The sequence below is a fragment of the Peromyscus eremicus genome, chromosome 8a, assembly GCF_949786415.1.
Source record: "Peromyscus eremicus chromosome 8a, PerEre_H2_v1, whole genome shotgun sequence".
Lineage (NCBI taxonomy): Eukaryota > Metazoa > Chordata > Mammalia > Rodentia > Cricetidae > Peromyscus > Peromyscus eremicus.
This window is the reverse complement of record NC_081423.1, coordinates 71,791,610-71,809,657: the sequence shown is the minus strand read 5'-3', so window position 1 is coordinate 71,809,657 and position 18,048 is coordinate 71,791,610. Positions and strand designations below refer to the sequence as shown.

Sequence of the window (18,048 nt, the reverse complement as noted above, 5' to 3'; positions counted from 1 at the left end):
TCTCTGGCCCCAGCCCAGATTGGGCTATGGAACGGTGGGTGTTGTGAATCTCTTCTATTCATTGTATTAGCAGTGTTCAGTACCGCCTAGGAGGCTGGCTGGCACAAGAGAGGGAGACTGGATGGGAAATGTCACCACACCTGGTTTCCTGGGCTGTACTTTCAGCTGAAGTCGCACAGCAGACTTCTCTGTCCTGGGTAGGGTTGAAGCTTGGAGCCTCAATCTCTGGGAACTAGTCCAGCAGGGAGGGAGCCTTAGGTAGGCAGTGGTAGTGATAAGCTCAGAGCATCAGGAAGGTGCTGGTCCTGGGCATTCTGAGGTAGGATAGGGACAGCTAGTGAAGTGATGAAGGAAGCCATTGCCATGATTGGCCTGGGCCTTGGGCAGAGTGTGGATCAGCCAGGTGCCGGACTAAAGCTAGATTGGAAGGCATGCTGTTGGGCCTTTCCTTATTGTGGTGTAGCTAGCTTCTGGGGTTTGAGGAGATGAGTGGGGTGACCTATAACTGAGGTAGAGGGTGGGACTGTGGGCATCAGTTTAGTTTCAAAGGGGGCAGAGCTCCTCCCAACTGGACTGGAAGCCATTTTTGTCTTAGGTACCAAGCTATCCATCACACACACACATCATGACCTTGGTCTTGGCTTTCTCTGTGTTAGAGGGATAGCTGCTCTCTGAGTGTCTTTCCCATTCCACCGAGTCTTTTTCCTGAGGCCAGAGAACCTCTAGAATTCTGAAGGAATTAAAAATGTGAGTCCTGCTGGGAAGGGATTTCCTAGTTAGCAAGGAGTGAGACATAGAAAGGTATGGCTGTGTTCAGATTCCAGTGCCACTTCCTGTCAGTGCCACTTCCTGTCAGCATGTGCTTTCCTGGCTCTAGGCTGTTCCAAGTACACCATTTCAGTCCTAACACTCTTGTTACTTTTATTCCTTTATATGAATGACACTGAGCGTGGATCCAGGGAACCTCACTTTGCTGCTGGTTTTTGAGTGTGTGGAAGATGTTACAATGATCTCAAACCTGACTAAATACTAGGATCACGTGGGTTTAAAACCAGACAACCTGGTATTGACTCTTCCCCCTCAGATTCTGATTTGATTGGTTTGGGTGCCACCTTGGCCTCAGGCTCTGGAAAGCTTCCTTGCATCTGGGTGTGGTGGCTCACACTTGTAACCCCAGTGATAATCGTAGTAGTCTAGAGGCTTAAGCCGAAGAATTGAAAGTCTGAAGCCAGCCCGGGTTGCCAATAAAGTAAAAACTTCCTCTGTGAGGGAACTGGAAAGATGGCTCAATGCTCAAGAGCACTTGCTGCTCTTGTAGGGGCCTGAGCTTGGTTCCTAGCACCCACAGGTGGCTCACAACCACCCATGAGTCCAGTTCCAAGGGATCTGGTGCCCTCTTCTGACCTCCGAGGGCATCAGGCACACATACATACATACATACATACATACATTCAGGCAAAACACTTAAAACACATAAAATAAATCTTTAAAAAGCTTCCTCAGTGATATATGTGAATGAAAAGGAATACAAAGACTTGTTCCTAGGTGTGGTGGAGGAAAAAGTTTGTTGTAGATAAAAGGGAAAGTGTCGGTAGAGGCAGGGACATCTAAAGAGTCCAGAGTGGACATGACCAGGCTGGGCTGGGCCATGTGGGAGGAGAGGGGAACTAGATGCAGCAGCCAGGAGACCATAGATACAGGAGGGGAGGGTAACCAAAATGTCTGGATTATATAGGGAAGAGCCTCTGGGGGAAGGGCAGCCCAGCCCCTGGACTGGAGAGTTCAGGGTACTGGGTGTGCTGTGCCATCCATACACTGTAACAGGTAAGCACTGAGGGATGCTGCGAGAACCTGGCGGCCAGGTCTGCTTTGATATGTTTAATAGGCACTCAGCCTTTGTCCCAGGTTTGAAACTCAACAATATGTGGATCCAAGTTGGAAAACCATGAATATAGAGTGCTTTCTGTTTGTAGATAGAAGTTGTAGCAAATCTACTAAAAAGACCACACTAGTAATGAGTTCACAGTTGCATTGTGCAAAATCAGTTTGCAGAGACAGCCCTTCTCCTCCAGCTGCAGCCTTAGTCTGAGTCAGTTTTCTTCATTGCAGTGTTTTCTGTCCGTGCACAGTTTCTGTAACAGCGGCACAGCCACTGAGGATTGACCGACCCTACTGTGTATCTAGCAGTCATTGCTCTGGAAAGGGCTGGCTCCAACTTGGTCTCCACCAGTAACCTTGGTGGGGGTTCTCAAGAGCCTCTGCCTGTTCACAGGCCTATTTGCTTTATGTTGTTTGTAGGTGGATCATAGGGTGGGTATGCTTATGTTTCCCCGGCTGTTACTAACGCTCTGAAAAGGTAGTATGAACTTCCCTTTTTCTTGGCTCACACCGCACATCTTCCCTTGTGGATTAACTGGCAAGTAAGATGGAAGTAGGTTCCCATTCCTCAGCTGTGTTACACTGAGTTATTTAGTCACCCAGGTAGTGATAGGTTCCAAACGAGGGTGGATGGGTAGGTTGAGGATGAAATGATACAAGATTGAGCTGTTTGAATCTGAAGCCACAGGTACCGTCATGGAAGTTTTCCACACAGAGGGATGTTTACAAGTCACCTGAGTCCTGGCCACTGCTCAGCCCTACTCTGCATTTTGCAGTCTCCTTGCTTTGCCTTTAGAGGTCCATCTTTACAGCTGGAAGGGCTTTCTGCAGTGACCTCTTTCCCTGCACTCCCATCATCCCCTTCATTTGCGGGTAGCTAGGTCTCCTAGTCTCAAGCATTCCTCCTAACCGGAGTGTGCCTAGATCTTGTTAAAGTACAGATGTGGTTCAGTAGGGCTGCACTTCTAGCAGGTTCTGGGGTGTGGGTAGCAACTGGCCTGTAGACCACACTTGAAGAAACAATAGTCCTAGACTAGCGTTCCCAGCCTCTGCTGAACATTAGAGCCAGTCACTGCATCAGCGTGCCGTCAGTTGGTTGTAAGTGTACAGTACCCACACCCTAGTGGGTTTTGTTTGCTTGCTTTTGAAAAATTTCTGCACCCCAATAAGCCTCTATGCCAATGCAGCAATCCAAATCAGACCAAATCAAATCAAATTAGAAAAAGCCCAGGTTTAATGGATAAAATGCTCCCAGATGATTTTCCGGCCCCTCAGAGAGATGGGAAGAGAGACCAAAAAACCACGTGTCTGTTTTCGGGGGGGGGGGGGCAGTTTAGTACCCTGTGGGAGTGATTCTGAGCATCTCTCGGGAGCTGTGTTTGGTGGGCTTTCTGAGATGAGGCAGGGTTTGGGGAGAGATGGGGGAGGGTGCTGAGGTGGAGCTTCCACCAGAACATTCCAGAATCTTTGGGTATATGGATGGGGGAGGTTACTGAGGTGGAGCGTCCACAGAACATTCCAGACTCTGGGTAGATGGGTGCCAGGGCTGAGGTGGAGCTTCCACCAGAACATTTTTGTTTTTTGAAACAGAATCTTACTATGTAGCTGTGGCTCATCTGGAACTCACTATGTAGACCAGGCTGGCCTTGAATCCACAGAGATCTGACTGCTGCTGCTTCCCAAGTGCTGGGATTAAAGGGGTGCACCACCATGCCCAGCCTCCTGTACTGCTTAATTGGCTTCTGTAACACCTCTTTTCCTCTCCTCACTCTCCCTAGGCATAGCTTCTTCACCTCGCCTCCAAGATGGCAATCCAGTTCCGTTCACTCTTCCCCTTGGCATTGCCTGGAATGCTAGCGCTCCTTGGCTGGTGGTGGTTTTTCTCTCGTAAAAAAGATCGACTCAGCAGCAATGATAAGCAGGTGGAGACACTGAAGGTTGGCCCTGCCATCAAGGACCAACTCCTCAGTGAAGAGGCCTGTCCTAAAGTCCTGTGTGTGCCCCTCACTGTTACACAGCCTCCAGAAATGGAACAGCTCTCTATGGGCAAGTCTTCAACAGAACCCCCAGCCTTGCCAAGGCCACGTCAGGTTCGCCGAAGATCAGAGTCCTCAGGCAGCCTCCCCAGCAACATAGACACAAGGTCGCAGCCATGTAGAGATGACAGTTCAAAGGTGGAACTCTCCCTGATGGGGGACGAAGCCAAATCTATTCCTCTCGGATGCCCCCTTCTCCCAAAAGATGTGCCCTTCCCCTTTGAAGCAGCGGAAGGATGTAAGCAGGAGTCTGCTTTGGGCAAAACACCTGGAAGGGCCTGGCTCGGCCAGTGCACAGCCTCTGGAGAGAAAGCAAGAGAGACAGGCGGAGTCGAGGGGAATGGAGACGCGGTGTTGGGGGAAAATGTACCCGAGGAAGGCCCGTTGTCCCAGGAGCATGGCTCAGAAGTGGAGAAAAGTGAGATTCCAAGCCTGGCCCCCTGGGGAGGAGCGGGAGAGGAGCTGAGCAATGGCTCCCCACAGGTGGCTGAGCTTGCAAAGAAGAAAGAATATGGTATCGTCGGGAAGTTGCCAAGTAGCTTTGTGGAGCCAGTTCACTCAGAGCTGGTTAAGGATGAGCACGCGTTGGAAGCCCAGGTCAGAGGTAGTGATACTTGGGACAGAGACCTGCCTAGAGAACAGGTCAAAGAGGAGACCTTGCCTAAAAATGATGAGATTGAACAGGCTGCTTTCCAGATTATCTCCCAGGTGATCTTGGAAGCGACTGAAGAGATGCGGGCCACCACGATGGGCAAGACTATGGCACAAGTACATCCCACCTCGGCCACTCGGCCCCAGGAGCTGAAGGAGACCTGTGTCCCAGCCATCCAGGAAACTGGCCTGGGACAAGACCCCCCAGATCCTGTTTCCACTACAGCAGGTGCCGCTGCCAGCCCATTAGCAGAAGCCCTGCCACCAAAGACCTACGTGAGCTGTCTTAGCAGCCCTCTGCCGAGCCCCACCAAGGACCAGAAGCCAAAGATCTCTGCACACCACATCTCCCTGGCCCCCTGCCCATCACCAGTTACCCGCCTGAGACAGTCTCTGGATGGGGCAAGTTCCCCGGGAGGAGATGACACTTTCGTCACCTGTATGTCCAACAACAGGCAGAGTGTCCTTTCAGTGACCTCCTCGGGGCCGTGCTCGGATTCTTTGAGTACTTCGGGGCTTGAAGACTCTTGCACAGAGACCATCTCAAGCCCTGGAGGCAAAGGTATCACCCCACCACTGCCAGACAGTACTGAGCCCTTCAGCAATGGGGTGCTGAAGGGGGAGTTCTCAGACTTGGGGACTGAGGATGGATGGACCATGGATGCAGAAGCAGATCACTCAGGAGGTAGGAGGGTCTTGGTGCTTTCCTGGTGAATCTGGGAGGGCTCCCATTATTTGCTAGGCAAAAACTACTGGCCACCCTTCCCTTCTGCCACTGGTGCCACGGAACGATGCTGCGCATCCCCAACTCTGCTATCCAGCCACCTGCACAACTAGGCACCTCAGGTAGCTGGTGGGTACCCAAGAAGTCAGGTGACCACGAGACCCCAAGGCTATGAGAGTTGTCCATGGGTTCACTAGCCAGGGAAACCCCCACCCTTTAGAAGGGACCAGACTGTGGGGTCCACTAGTCAGCCTTAGTGTCGGCTTCTCTTTTGGACACCCACTCTTTGGTGGGCCTTTGGGCATGAGGCCCCCTTGATGGTATCTCCCAAGTGCCAGGGGATGGGTGAGCATCTCTTCATGGTTGACTTCCTTTACTCACGTGCTTGTTCCGTGTCTCCACCTGCTCTCCTCCAGAAGCCCTGGCAGGGTAAGTTCCCCAGGACAGCCGCGGCTCCGGGCGCCGCGGCTCCGGGCACCGCAGCTCCGGGCACCGCGCCTCCGAGCACCGCGGCTCCGAGAACCGCGGCTCAGAGCTCCGCGGCTCCGAGCACCGCAGCTCCGCGGCTCCGAGCACTGGCGGGGGCGCGCTGCTGTGGCTGTTGCTGTGCCCTCCTCCTCTGCAGAGCCTCAGCCATCCTTTTTCTGTGCAGTTGCAGCTCCACCCCGGGAAAGAGGGCACTTTGGTAACGAAGGGTGCACTGGGTTTTTCGAGTGCTGAGCCCAGCGTAGACAGTTGAGACCGCTAACTTACAGGTCAGCAGCTCCTGACCCTGCTCTACAGCCCCCAGGGGTATTGATTATCTCCCAGTGACTTCCAAGGGGCTCATGGCTTGTTTGTCCTGGAGCATTCCCAACCATTCAGTTTCATCCAGGGAAGTTTGGGCATTTTTCTCGGGTGTTTTACTACTTTCATTAGAATCTGGGGGGCACCACACCTTGGATTTTGTCACCCTAAGATACTGTTGATCGAGACCATAATGATTTTACATACATCTAAAAGAAAGCAAATTCTGCACATTGTAACTGTGGGAGGCCAGACACTATAAGCTACATCCTAATGCTGGAGTGCTAAAATGTTAAGAAAAAAATTTGCATCTTAAAATGGGCAAAAGGGAAGGTTTTTAAAAAACATCTCAAGAATAAAGGAGTTTCCATTTGCCTGATGCCTGTTACTGTAACGAATGAACCCCTCAGCCTTGTTCCAGCTCTGGACAGAGTATAGTAGCCGTGCAGATGCCTTGTGGCTTCTGAGACCATAATAAATGGGTGGGAGGCTCAGGGTGGCCCGTTGGTCATAGCCTGAGGATAGGAACTAGTTAAGTAGGTGGGTGAGCAGCACTGGTGTTCTCAGGTTAGCCTTGACCCTACTTTGGGCACTTCCCCTAGGCTGAAGCTCAGGGGAGACGGGAACAGGACTGCCTGGCTGAGGGAGCTGGAAACTGGTCAGTGAATGCAGCCTGCTGAAGGCCTGGTATGGTTCTGAGTTACTCCTGGGATCCATTGAGATGTTAGCAGGTATTAGCCAGTCCAGCTCTCTTGGACAGAGGCCAGGGCAGTGTGGCAGTCAAACCCCAACCAGCCTGATTTGCTTCCAGAAAGCTGGCCAAGCAGCTTTCTTGGGTGCGTAGGTGGGTGGGTGGGGTCTTTGCCCAAAGCCCAGTGTTGAGGGGCGCCACTTTGGAGGTGACTCTTCGCCTAGGGGTGGAGAGTTCGATTAGGCCTTAGTCTTTTATATCCAGACAGATATGGATTGCTTGGAAAAGTGTTATGTCCTGAGTTTGGGGAAACCAGGTGGAAAATAGCCTAATTAGTTGGCTCTCAGGAGTGATCCAGTTCAGGCCATTAAGTTGGTATCTCAGCCAGAGCGGAGATTCTTCACTTGCCCTGGCTGGTCCCTGGTGCTTGTTTGGTCTTCCTGTTCTCCTGTTCCTTGTTTGCAGGGGTTCTTTAGTCACGTCCTAGGGAAGAGTTGAACGGCCTAAGTTGGTGCCAGACTCACATTCCCCACTGTCCTCTTGGAATAATGAGCTTTGGTTTGTCTCACTTTCCGAGGGCTGTTTGAGCCATCCCATAATCAGAGCTTCACAAGCCAAGCCCAGTGGGGAAGGGAGGAAGCCCACCAGCCTTTGTCCACACCCAGCCAAGACCAGTGGGCCCTGATTAGAACCGAGAATGGGGCCCTCAGTAGGCTATCACTGTGACTGCCCACCTACCCCTTCCCCGTGCCCCCAGCCTGGGGCCTGAGGCCTTGGAGACTAGAGACCCTTGGTCTGGGAGGCTGGCACATTTGGAAAGAGAGCAGGATGGTTGTGACACTCCTGGGACTGTGGTCATCTTGTTAGCTCCCCTCCCCACCATACCCTGCATCCGCCTCTCCGTGGGCGGAGAGTCTGTCTCTCCCTTGCTTACTACGTGTGTGTCTGTCCCAGCAGCTGTGGCTAGTCACGGCTGCCAAATAAGCACGCAGGACCGCTAAGTGACAGGCTAAAATTAGGTGTGTGGGTACCCTAGGCCTCCCTTCATTGGGTTTTACTGAGCCTTCTCTTCTGTGAGCTGAGTGCTGTTTGCCAGGCTTGCAGAGGGGTGTGTGTGCAGGGCCTTCCAGTATTGTGGACTTGGGAAGCTGTGATAGTCAGGGCTGAGCTGGAGTCTCTGTGTGTGTGTGTGTGTGTGTGTATACCGCTTCCTCCCCTGCAGGTTCTGACGGGAACAGCATGGATTCAGTGGATAGCTGCTGTGGTCTTACGAAGCCTGACAGCCTCGAGAATGTCCAGGCAAGCTCCAACCCTAAGAAGGTTGACCTCATCATCTGGGAGATTGAGGTGCCAAAGGTAAGGGTGGTGACATTCCTTTAGGCCGGATTCTGTGGGAAGTCAAAGTTCCCATAATGCCAGGTTTAAAGAAGACCAGTGAGGGTCTGGAGAGATGGCTCAGAGGTTAAGAGCACTGACTGCTCTTCAAGAGGTCCTGAGTTCAATTCCCAGCACCCACATGGTGGCTCACAACCATCTGTAATGAGATCTGGTGCTCTCTTCTGTGTACAAAATAAATAAATAAATCTTTAAAAAAAAAAAAAAAAAAAAAGGCCAGTGAGTTAGATGGGCCAGGCTGGGAAGCTGCGGGGCAGGCCACCCAACTTCATTCTTCCCTCACCCACATGCTTGGCTAGTCCCCCAGGCTCCCCTGTGTGGGCTGCGACTCAGATCTTCTTAGAAATGCTAGCAACCGTCAGCCTGAGGACTGGGCATCAGACCCCATCCCAGCTCTGCACTGTAAAGTGTCCTAGACAACTGTGGAGAGCTTAAACTGCTGTAGACAACGGCACGCCTAGAAACAGAAGCAGAGGCGGGCAGCTCTAGCTCCGCCTGGGAGCAGCTGTGAGCATGCTCGTCCCTCTCACCTCACACTCCGTGATTGTTAAAGCCAAGACTGTGGTGTTTTAATTAATACTTCTAAATATTTAACAATTTCATTTTCCCGTGCCGGTCTTTACAGTTTTAACTGCATTATTCATTGAATGTCTGCTGCTTCCCTGGTCCCTAGTGCCCGAGTGGTTTCTAGCCCCCTGCTGTTAGAACCTAACTTATTAGTGTTTATCACTGGGGCTCAGTAGTAATTGGCAGACTGCTTACTCCAGGGCACTTGGCTCCATGCTTGAGCTGGAGACCTGGCTCAGTCTGAACTTTGGGTCAAGACTCCTGTGCTGACCCCAGGCTGCTGGCTCCCGTAGTAGTTTTCTTCTCCAGTGACCTTGTTAGCAATTCTGCTCTCAGTGGTCACAGAGGGCATGGTGAGTCAGGCTCTGGATGAGTAGGGACCGGGTCCCTTGCCACCCTCCAGGGCTGGGGTTGTTTAGAATTGCTGTGGAGCTTGTCTTACATCATGCTTAAGTCTGGCGTCTTCTGTTTGCCTTGAACTCTGGTGCACTAGGCCCTTGTACATGCTGTCCCTTGGCGGGGTGGGGTGGGGGGGGTGGGGTGGGACGGGGACGGTGGACGGACCTGAGTGTCCTCAGGCTTTCATTGTCCAACCCGTTTCTTTGTCTGTGGCTACTAGTGAACTAAAGGGACAGGGATATGAGAAATTGGAGTTGACCCTTCTAGCAGTGAAACTTAGAGAGAGAGTGCGCGTGTGTGTGTGTGTGCGCCCATGCGCGTGTGTAGGAGGGATACTGCTTTAATGTTCTGGGTCTCGCCCACATGGTTGGGATGAGACGCTGAGTCCCGGGCCAGACTACCCTTCAGCTGCTTAGCAGCTGTGTGGTCTGGGTGGCCCCAGACCATGTCCCGGCTTATTTCTCTTCATGTGTAAAATGATCAAGTTGTCTATTCCGTCGGTTCTGTGACTGAACCTAAGTGCTTAGAACAGTCCTGAAAAATAAATGCTGACACCAACAGTGTGAGCTTGACTTTACACAAAACAAGTCTAGGTCTTTGGGCAGCGAGCAAGGAGTTGGCTTCCCGTTTCCTTCATCTCTCTCTCTCTCTTTCTCTCCCTGGAAGCACTTAGTGGGTCGACTGATTGGCAAGCAGGGTCGGTACGTGAGTTTTCTGAAGCAGACATCTGGTGCCAAGATCTACATCTCCACCCTGCCTTACACCCAGAATATCCAGATCTGCCACATAGAAGGTCAGTGGTGTGCCACCCTGTGCTTACGTTGCAATTGTCCATTTGGAATGGTAGCCTCTGAACAGACACTGCAGACTTCTCGGTAGAGGGCACCCTGGGTGTCTTCCCTTCAGGCTCCTCCAGTTCAGGGGCTTGCTTGCAGGACCCTGTCCCTCTGCACCCCCTCTGTCTGGCCAGGATAAGGATGGGTGCTCAATAGACAGGGCCAGGGTACTGGGGCACAGTGTCTGTCACCCACGTTTTCCTCACAGCACAGGAACCTTCTGGCCAAAGCCATCCGTGCCTTTCCCATCTGGCAGCTGCTTTGTGTTCAGAGCATGGGTCAGGTCGGCAAAGGGGGTGGGTTTAAACTTGATTCCTAAAGCAAAGCCAAGTGTTTGGCCCGTGAGAATCCTGTGGAGTGGCATGTGGGTGGATCTGTGTTTGCTGTTCCTTTTCTCTTACAGTGCCTGTGTGTCCTGTCCCTTGCCCTTAGGCTCTCAGCATCATGTAGACAAAGCTCTGAACTTGATCGGGAAGAAGTTTAAGGAACTGAACCTCACCAATATCTATGCTCCACCACTGCCTTCGCTGGCGCTGCCTTCCCTGCCGATGACGTCTTGGGTGAGCATGCTCGCCAGGATCCTACTTCTTGTCCCCTCCCCTAAACTTATCCCAGTAGAGAGGCTGTTAGTGTGTGGGCCAAGAGGCCCACGGTGTGTGCATTCTCGGCTCTGTTGCCGACCGGCATGTTCTCTGAAGACAGGATGGACAATGGCAAGGGGCCAGGGCCTCTTGACCCCACACTGGGAGGACTATATATTCCTGCCACTTGGTCATGCTTGCTTTTTTTCTAGGCATTTGCCTAAAGAGAACTGAGCCAGGAGACTGAGTATGGGCTTCTAAAAAGCTGGGGCTGTACCTAGAGTCACTGCCCAGCACCAGAGGCCTTGGGTAGGATCTGCTGAGAAAGATTTTGGTGAGACTTAGGTGGGTCGTTAACATTTTTTCTAGTCAGCTGAGCTGAATAGTGGCCCTGGTGAAGGATTCCCTCCTCTTCCATCTCCCCAAGAACTGCCTGGAGTGTAATTGGTAAATGCAGAGTCCCCAGGCTGGAAGCCCTAGAATTTAGCAGAAGAGAAGCTCATGTCTCCAGAGCAGTGAGCAGGCATGCCTTGGACCCTCAGTTAGGCCTTTTGTCCTTGGGAGTAGACGCACAGAGTTCTGTTGCCACAGACTCTTCACTGCATTCCACAGCTGGGCTGACAAGCTGCTTCAGGCACATTGCCTCTTTGGGTTTTGCTTAGGACAGTAGGTGTTTCAGCTGTGGTCCCCCACCAGAGATCCTTGTGCGGTAGTGGGGGTGGACGGGGTGTTTCTTTCTTTCACTGTGGGCATTTGGGAGTGTGCTGGGCCCCACTCCATGCTTTATGCCTGAATTAGCGGTTTTCCCAGGGGCCTTGCGGTAGCCTCTCTTCTTAAACAATGGAGTAGCTAGTGTAGGTGGTTGCCTTTCCTTGTGTTCTGCTTGCTCAGTGAGACTCTAGGTGCTTTGAAGTCAGCAGGGCTGGGGACCCATAGAAGTCAAAGGAAGTTCTTGGGGCCACCAGTCTTGAAGGTGCAATCCAGATCCTCCAGGGTGCAGAACCCTGCTTTGCTACCTATAACTTAACATGGTAAAATGCCAAGGGGAAAATGGTACTGGAGCACAAGCCTTTTAGAGACCCCCATGACCTCTGCTAGGACCTTTCACCTGAGGCCTTAGCAGCTGAGCACACATACAGGCCCCCCACCCAAAGCCAAGAGATGAGGGGACACCTGTGAGGGTGGAGGGAGTATGACCTAGGGGCCAAGTAGAGGGCACAGAGTAAATGGGACATCAGCTCTGCAGACCTTAGCAGACCTGTACTGAGGCTGCCACTTGCTCTTCAGAGACAGAGACGTGCTTTCAGGCAGGAAGCTCTGAAGGGGTCTGAGGCTGCCCACCCAGTGTGCTCAGGCATGTCCTGAGCAAGCTGCTCACCCCCATATTTACCTTCCTTGAGTCTTACAGACTCATCGAAAGAAGTTGGGGGGAGGGAAGGCAGACATGCTCCAGGGGATGGACCCTTGCCCAGCTGTGGACCTCTGGATCTTCAGATCCAGCACTACATATACAGTCGGCCTCTAGCTGCCTAGTTTGGACTAGGGGGTCTCCCTATCCGATCCTGAGGTGAGGCTGCCCCTAATGGCAGGTCTCGGTATTACAGCCAACAGCCTCCAGAACTGGGTGCCATATTGTTAGTGATGGCTGTGTCCATCCATAGACTTGCCCTGGGGCCTTGGGCAAATCCCAAACATGAGAAGAACTGATACAGTACTGGCTGCCTCTTCCTCCTCCAGCTCATGCTGCCCGATGGTATCACCGTGGAAGTCATTGTGGTCAACCAGGTCAACGCAGGGCACCTGTTTGTACAGCAGCACACACACCCCACCTTCCATGCGCTGCGCAGCCTGGACCAGCAGATGTACCTCTGTTACTCTCAGCCTGGAATCCCCACCTTGCCCACCCCAGTGGAAAGTAAGTGCTGCCTAGAGAGTCAAGGAGCGGTCTGGGTTCCAGTCAGGTCAAGACATGTAGGCCAGCTGGGCTGCCCATCCGCACTCAGTCTGGACCAGAAGACTGTTGGGGACTCCCTCGAATGACAGCATCCCCGAGTTCTTACATTGTCATAGAATCGTGCCGGGTTGAGCTTTCTGGCTAGCGAGCGTTTCCACTGACCAAAGCCGTAGCATTGGAGTGGCGTTTTTCTGGGGGACTCAGATCATAGCCCTGACACTTTGTCTTCTTTTTAATTTTTAAAATTACATTTATTTGTTTTATATGTAAGTATTTTGCCTGCATGTGTGTATGTGTACCACATGTGTGCATGGTGCCCATGGAGACCAGAAGAGGGCTTCAGGTCCCCTGGAACTGTAGTTATGGATGGTTGTGAGTCACCATGTGGGTACTAGGAATCAAACCCAGGTCCTCTGCAAGAACAGCCAGTGCTCCTAACCACTGAGCCATCTCTCCAGCCTGGGCTTTGTGTCTTGTAAGTGGCGTGATACCCAGTGCTACCCAGGCTCACCCACCAGGCAGGAGAGTGATAGTAGTCTGTCATGTAGAGCACTTTGGGTATGTACTTGTCGCCTGTGCGGTGGTTGATGTCACCACATGACAGGTGAGGGAACGTCTCTGAAACGGAGGGACTTGAGCAGACAACACTGGGTAACCCGTTACCTTTGTTGCTTTCTCAGTGGAGGGGATGGGACTAAATGTCAGAACCTTCTTCTCAGTCTCCTCACAGGCTTTGAGGCGTGAAGAAAATTTTGACGTTCTCTGTAGCAGTTTTGTTTGCCCCCCTTTTGGAAGAATGAGGGTTAATTGTCATCAGATTCTTCACTGCCCAAGGGTGGCTGCACCAGGGCATCACTGTCTGGATCAGGACCAGTGTAATCGGCTGCTGGAGGTGCTGGGGTACTGTTGTGACCCTTCTCCCGTGGCTGCCCAGCTCAATGGCTGCCTGGGGACACTATATCCTGAGGCAGAGGCTGGATGGTGTGAGCTACAGACCTAGGATGTTCTTCTGGGCAGGCTTTCCATCAGAGTGGTTGTGGACTGGCCTAGACCAGACTCTAGGTACTGGCCTAGACCAGACTCTAGGCACTGGCCCATTGAGCTCTGCTGTGTTTGGCAGTTCTTGATTCCTTGGGGACTTTTCCTTAGGCACCGGGGCTGGGGAGGTAACTCAGTGAAATGCTTTCCACAGGATGAGTTTGATTTCCCCTATTAAAAAGATATATCTGGGCCGGGCGGTGGTGGCGCACGCCTTTAATCCCAGCACTCGGGAGGCAGAGCCAGGCGGATCTCTGTGAGTTCGAGGCCAGCCTGGGCTACCAAGTGAGTTCCAGGAAAGGCGCAAAGCTACACAGAGAAACCCTGTCTCGAAAAACCAAAAAAAAAAAAAAAAGTTAAAAAAAAAAGATATATCTGTGCGTGCGTGCGTGTGTGCGTGCATATGCGTGTATGCGTGTGATCCCAGTACTAGGGAGGCAGAGATAGGCAGAATCCCAGGGTTCACTGGCCATCCATCATTTCAAAAACAACAATAAACAAAAAGGCACAGTGTTGGAGGAATGACAGATGCGTGCACCGACACACAGAAGGCAGGCCCTCACCCTGTTTGCGAGTTCTATGTTTTATGTGGCTTCTTTTGGTCCATGTGCTACTTTCAGGCTGCAGCAGATTTCAGAGTCACGGCTCTAAACTGAAGGCCCCTCTGGGTTGGGCAGCTTTGGGACTATGTTAAGCTGGATTTCCCGTGTTCTGGGTTTTCCTTTGTTCGTCTTGAGCTCTGGGAGAGGTTTTGTGGAGGATTCCTATTGTCCCTGTCCACTGCCCATGGAAATGCATGCCTCTGACCATGTGGGAAGATGGGGAGCAATGACCAGGGTAGCCCTCACAGCCCTGCCCTAGGCCAGACGTGTTCCACACACTTGTCCTCCCGCCCTGCAGTAACGGTTATCTGCGCTGCCCCTGGTGCGGACGGGGCCTGGTGGCGAGCCCAAGTAGTGGCCTCCTATGAGGAGACCAATGAGGTGGAGATTCGCTACGTGGACTATGGTGGATATAAGAGGGTGAAAGTCGACGTGCTTCGGCAAATTAGGTGAGTGGGATTTCTTGGCCAGTCACAAGTCACCCCTGCATGACACGGGGTGCATGGCTCAGTTCTACCCAGCTTCAGGTGGGGCTGGAATCTTCCCCTGCTGCCAGCTTTGTGTTAGCAGAGTCAGGTGTAAAGAAACACGATGGCCTGCCTCAGCTACACACAACTAGAAGGCCGGTCTGTGGGGAAGGCCCAAGTGTCAGGCATCAGTGGTGATTTTGGTGAAGGAAGTCCCTGTGAGTCAGGCCCGGAGCTGGTACCCTGCATTAGGTGTGCACGTCATCCTGCCTTGTCGGTGGCTGTGCTGAGTGGAAGGTCAGTTCACATACTGGTGGTCTCTGTTCAGCTCATCCCTTTCTTGCCTTTCTAGGTCTGACTTTGTGACCCTGCCATTCCAAGGAGCAGAAGTCCTTTTGGACAGTGTGGTCCCACTGTCAGGTACCAGGCAGGGCCTCTAACTGTGGGCTGGGCACTTGGGCACCGGGCTTTCTTGAATCCCTCCTCTTTCTCGTCTGGAGCCTGCGTCGGCATGGTTGGTGCCGCTGTTAGCCTCTGGTTGAGTAGGTCTAGACTGAGGCCCAGGATCTTGGATTTCTAGCAAGTCCCCAGGCGAAGCCAGTACTGCGGTGGCCCTTATCTGGGATCTGCTGATTTGCACCTTACCAGCTGCCAGCTTGAGAGGCTCCAGTGAGGTACTTCAGCATGTGGTCCAGAGAGCCAGGCCGGAGGTCAGCACGCTGCTCAGTACAGTCACCGCTCCTTAGAGCGTGCTGGGGACTGTGCTGACCTGTGTTTCTGAGACCGGAAGCATTGCTGGAGGAAGAGTGCTGGAGTTCCTCGGCCTGCCTGTCCTCTGGCATGAGGGAGGGGGTGGCGCTGTGAGAGCCACATGTGTGCTGATGTAGGAAGGGGTCAGCTCACAGCTGCTCTGGCCGTCGGTAAAAGGCTGTTTAATCGTCAGCCTCTCTCCCATGCAGCCCCTTCAGATCCTGTGCTGTGTAGACACACTACAGTGTAGCGAGCCATGCCGCTCCATACTTGTAATCCTAGTACTCAGGCCAAAGCAGGGGGATTGCCGTGAGTTTGAGGCCAGCCTGAGCTACATAGACAACAAGACTCTCTCTTATAAAAAAAAGTAAAACAGAAACATCACAGTCTAGCCAGCATCCTGTCAGGAGACTAGCAGGCTCTCTGTTTCTTTCTCTCCTTTTTTGCCAGCCTTTCTCCATTCTGTCCACCTAAGCAATCTGGCCAGACCCACCAATAGGCCCTCCTTTATCACAAGATTCTTCCACCACACCTTGCCAGCTCCTGCCTCCCACCCTGCCACTTCCTGCCTTGGCCATGTTCTTGTACATCACTTTCATAAGCCAGCCCAGTAGAAGGCACCTCAGCGTCCTGCCTGTTAGAGGGCGGCTGCCTATACCAAACCAACCGTTAGGATTGGAATGCTGCCTGTGCCATGGTGGGAGCCGGTTGGCCTCTGGGGATCAGCCTTTGCCTGTAAAGTGGACACGCCCTCCTGTCTTCTGGGGCATCGCTGGTTTGGTGGAGGTGCACACTCTTGTTCAGCATAGCTGGCCCCCAGATAAGTGGGAGTGAGGCCCGCGTGTATCGAAGGCAGCTTTTCTGTCTGCCCTGCGCCTTGGGGTATGCGTGCAGGCGGGGCTTCTCTGTTCACCCACTGGAAGTCACAGAGGCATAGGCTGTGCTGGCAAGATGGCTCTCCTAGACCAGTCCTGAAGTCTGCAGCGTCTGGAGCAGCCTGCAGGTGACATGACTGTTTGGCCCAAGCGGGTATCTGAACACTCTTTCCCTTTTTCTCCCCTTCAAGATGACGAGCACTTTTCAGCCGAGGCAGACGCAGCCATGAGCGAGATGACAGGCAACACAGCCTTGCTGGCCCAGGTACGTGCCGGGCAGGAGGCTGGCAGACCAGCCAGGGGCCGGCAGTAGAGGCTTCTACCTAGGGCAGCCAAGTGTCTGGGCTTCTGGGGATCTCACATTTAAACTCCTTCGGTCCTGTGCTCATGAGCCTGGAGTGACTGGCAAGCTTGAAGAAATTCAGAAGCCAGGCCCGGCACACTCCTGTAACCCCAGCACTCTGTAGAACTTGTCATGCTCAGTGTAGCCTAAGATGTTTTCTCTGCCCGTGCCCCTCCAGGTGACAAGCTACAGTACGAACGGCCTTCCTCTGATTCAGCTCTGGAGTGTGGTTGGAGATGAAGTGAGTCTGCCCCTTGCCACCAAGCTGCTCTCAGTGTGCTAATGGGGAACTTGTTCTGGCATCGTGGACCAGGGCCACCAGGGGACACTGGGTTCCACGGGTGGGAATAGTGGCATGGAGTGGGTAGAGGCTGGATGTGCTGTTGACGTGGAACTTCGGGGACAGCCTCTTCCAACACTTAGTACCCTAGTGCCAAGCTCCAGACCTTCCAGCATCTCTGTCCATTGCCCCTGTCCTTCCTGACAAGGCTCAGCTTTCTTCAAGCTGTTAGAAGCCTGTGCCAAAGTGGCAACAGCATGTAAGGAAGAACCCTGTTGTAGTCATGCCCTGCCTGTACCTGCTCCCTGGCTGATGACTGGGAACTTGGGTAGGAGAACCCACGCTGTCTTAGACCTAGCCCCGAGCTGCCATGCAGAACTCTCACGAACACTCTGTTTCCAGGTGGTGCTGATAAACCGGTCGCTGGTGGAACGAGGCCTTGCACAGTGGGTGGACAGCTACTATGCCAACCTCTGACCTCGGCTCCCTGGGCTACACCAGGATTTTTTGCACTGTATTAGATTGGGCTTGGCACTCAGGACAGAGATTTAACATCAGAGTAACAAACATTGTTCTCGAGTCTTCTTTCCTCCGTTCTGTAGAAAAAGACGCTTCCTCCCCGAGGAGCCGTGGGTTCTTTTCAAAGCCTTAGCCCAGCTGGAGGCTGTTGGAAGGAAGGTCTCTTCACCAGGTTGTCCTGTTCCCATTCCACCCAAACCCCACACGCTGCAGCAGGCAGGCCAAGGCGGGCGTGGGGCTGGCTGAGAGGGTCTATTCCATCTTTATTCAGGGAGTGAGACTGGACTGACTATTATCGATCCCTGTAGAGCTCATATGGATGAATTGTTGGTGTTTAGCCAGTTTTTATATACTTCCTCCAGGGGTCTAGGAGCTCAGACTAATTTTTAAACATAGATGTAAATATGGAGCAGTCATCACACCTGACCTCTGAGTCGGGGAGGGGCACTAGTACCTTGCCAAGCCTGGTTGTCATTTGTAATCATTTTCTATTTGTGCAAACTCTGTAAATATATGTTTAAAAGTGTAATATTTTGTACAAGACACACTGGAGAACAAAGGGAACTCAAAACTCTTCCACATTCTTCACCCGGCAATAGAAAATCCATCCCACAGAGTGGGACTGCTGCCCCGCTGCTCCAGCCAGGGGCTCCTGCGGCTTCCTGTGCACAGACAG

The 18,048-nt window shown here is 52.6% G+C and overlaps 1 protein-coding gene across 4 annotated transcripts in view; it reads left to right on the top strand.

Moving 5' to 3' along the window:
- Positions 1 to 17,420, top strand: part of Akap1 (A-kinase anchoring protein 1) — a 32,060-nt gene extending 14,640 nt beyond the window's left edge. For 2 of the 4 annotated variants that reach the window (XM_059271498.1, XM_059271497.1), the window contains exons 2-11: positions 3,657 to 5,250; positions 7,989 to 8,122; positions 9,794 to 9,920; positions 10,396 to 10,523; positions 12,282 to 12,459; positions 14,437 to 14,587; positions 14,958 to 15,025; positions 16,422 to 16,495; positions 16,752 to 16,814; positions 17,256 to 17,420. In XM_059271498.1, the coding sequence (XP_059127481.1) occupies positions 3,684 to 5,250; positions 7,989 to 8,122; positions 9,794 to 9,920; positions 10,396 to 10,523; positions 12,282 to 12,459; positions 14,437 to 14,587; positions 14,958 to 15,025; positions 16,422 to 16,495; positions 16,752 to 16,814; positions 17,256 to 17,330 (2,565 nt within the window). In that variant the 5' untranslated portion in view covers positions 3,657 to 3,683 and the 3' untranslated portion in view covers positions 17,331 to 17,420. Of the gene's footprint in view, positions 1 to 3,656; positions 5,251 to 7,988; positions 8,123 to 9,793; positions 9,921 to 10,395; positions 10,524 to 12,281; positions 12,460 to 14,436; positions 14,588 to 14,957; positions 15,026 to 16,421; positions 16,496 to 16,751; positions 16,815 to 17,255 lie in introns of those variants that run through there. The other 2 variants (XM_059271500.1, XR_009380701.1) reach the window with 2 other exon arrangements.
- Positions 17,421 to 18,048: the final 628 nt, after the last annotated feature.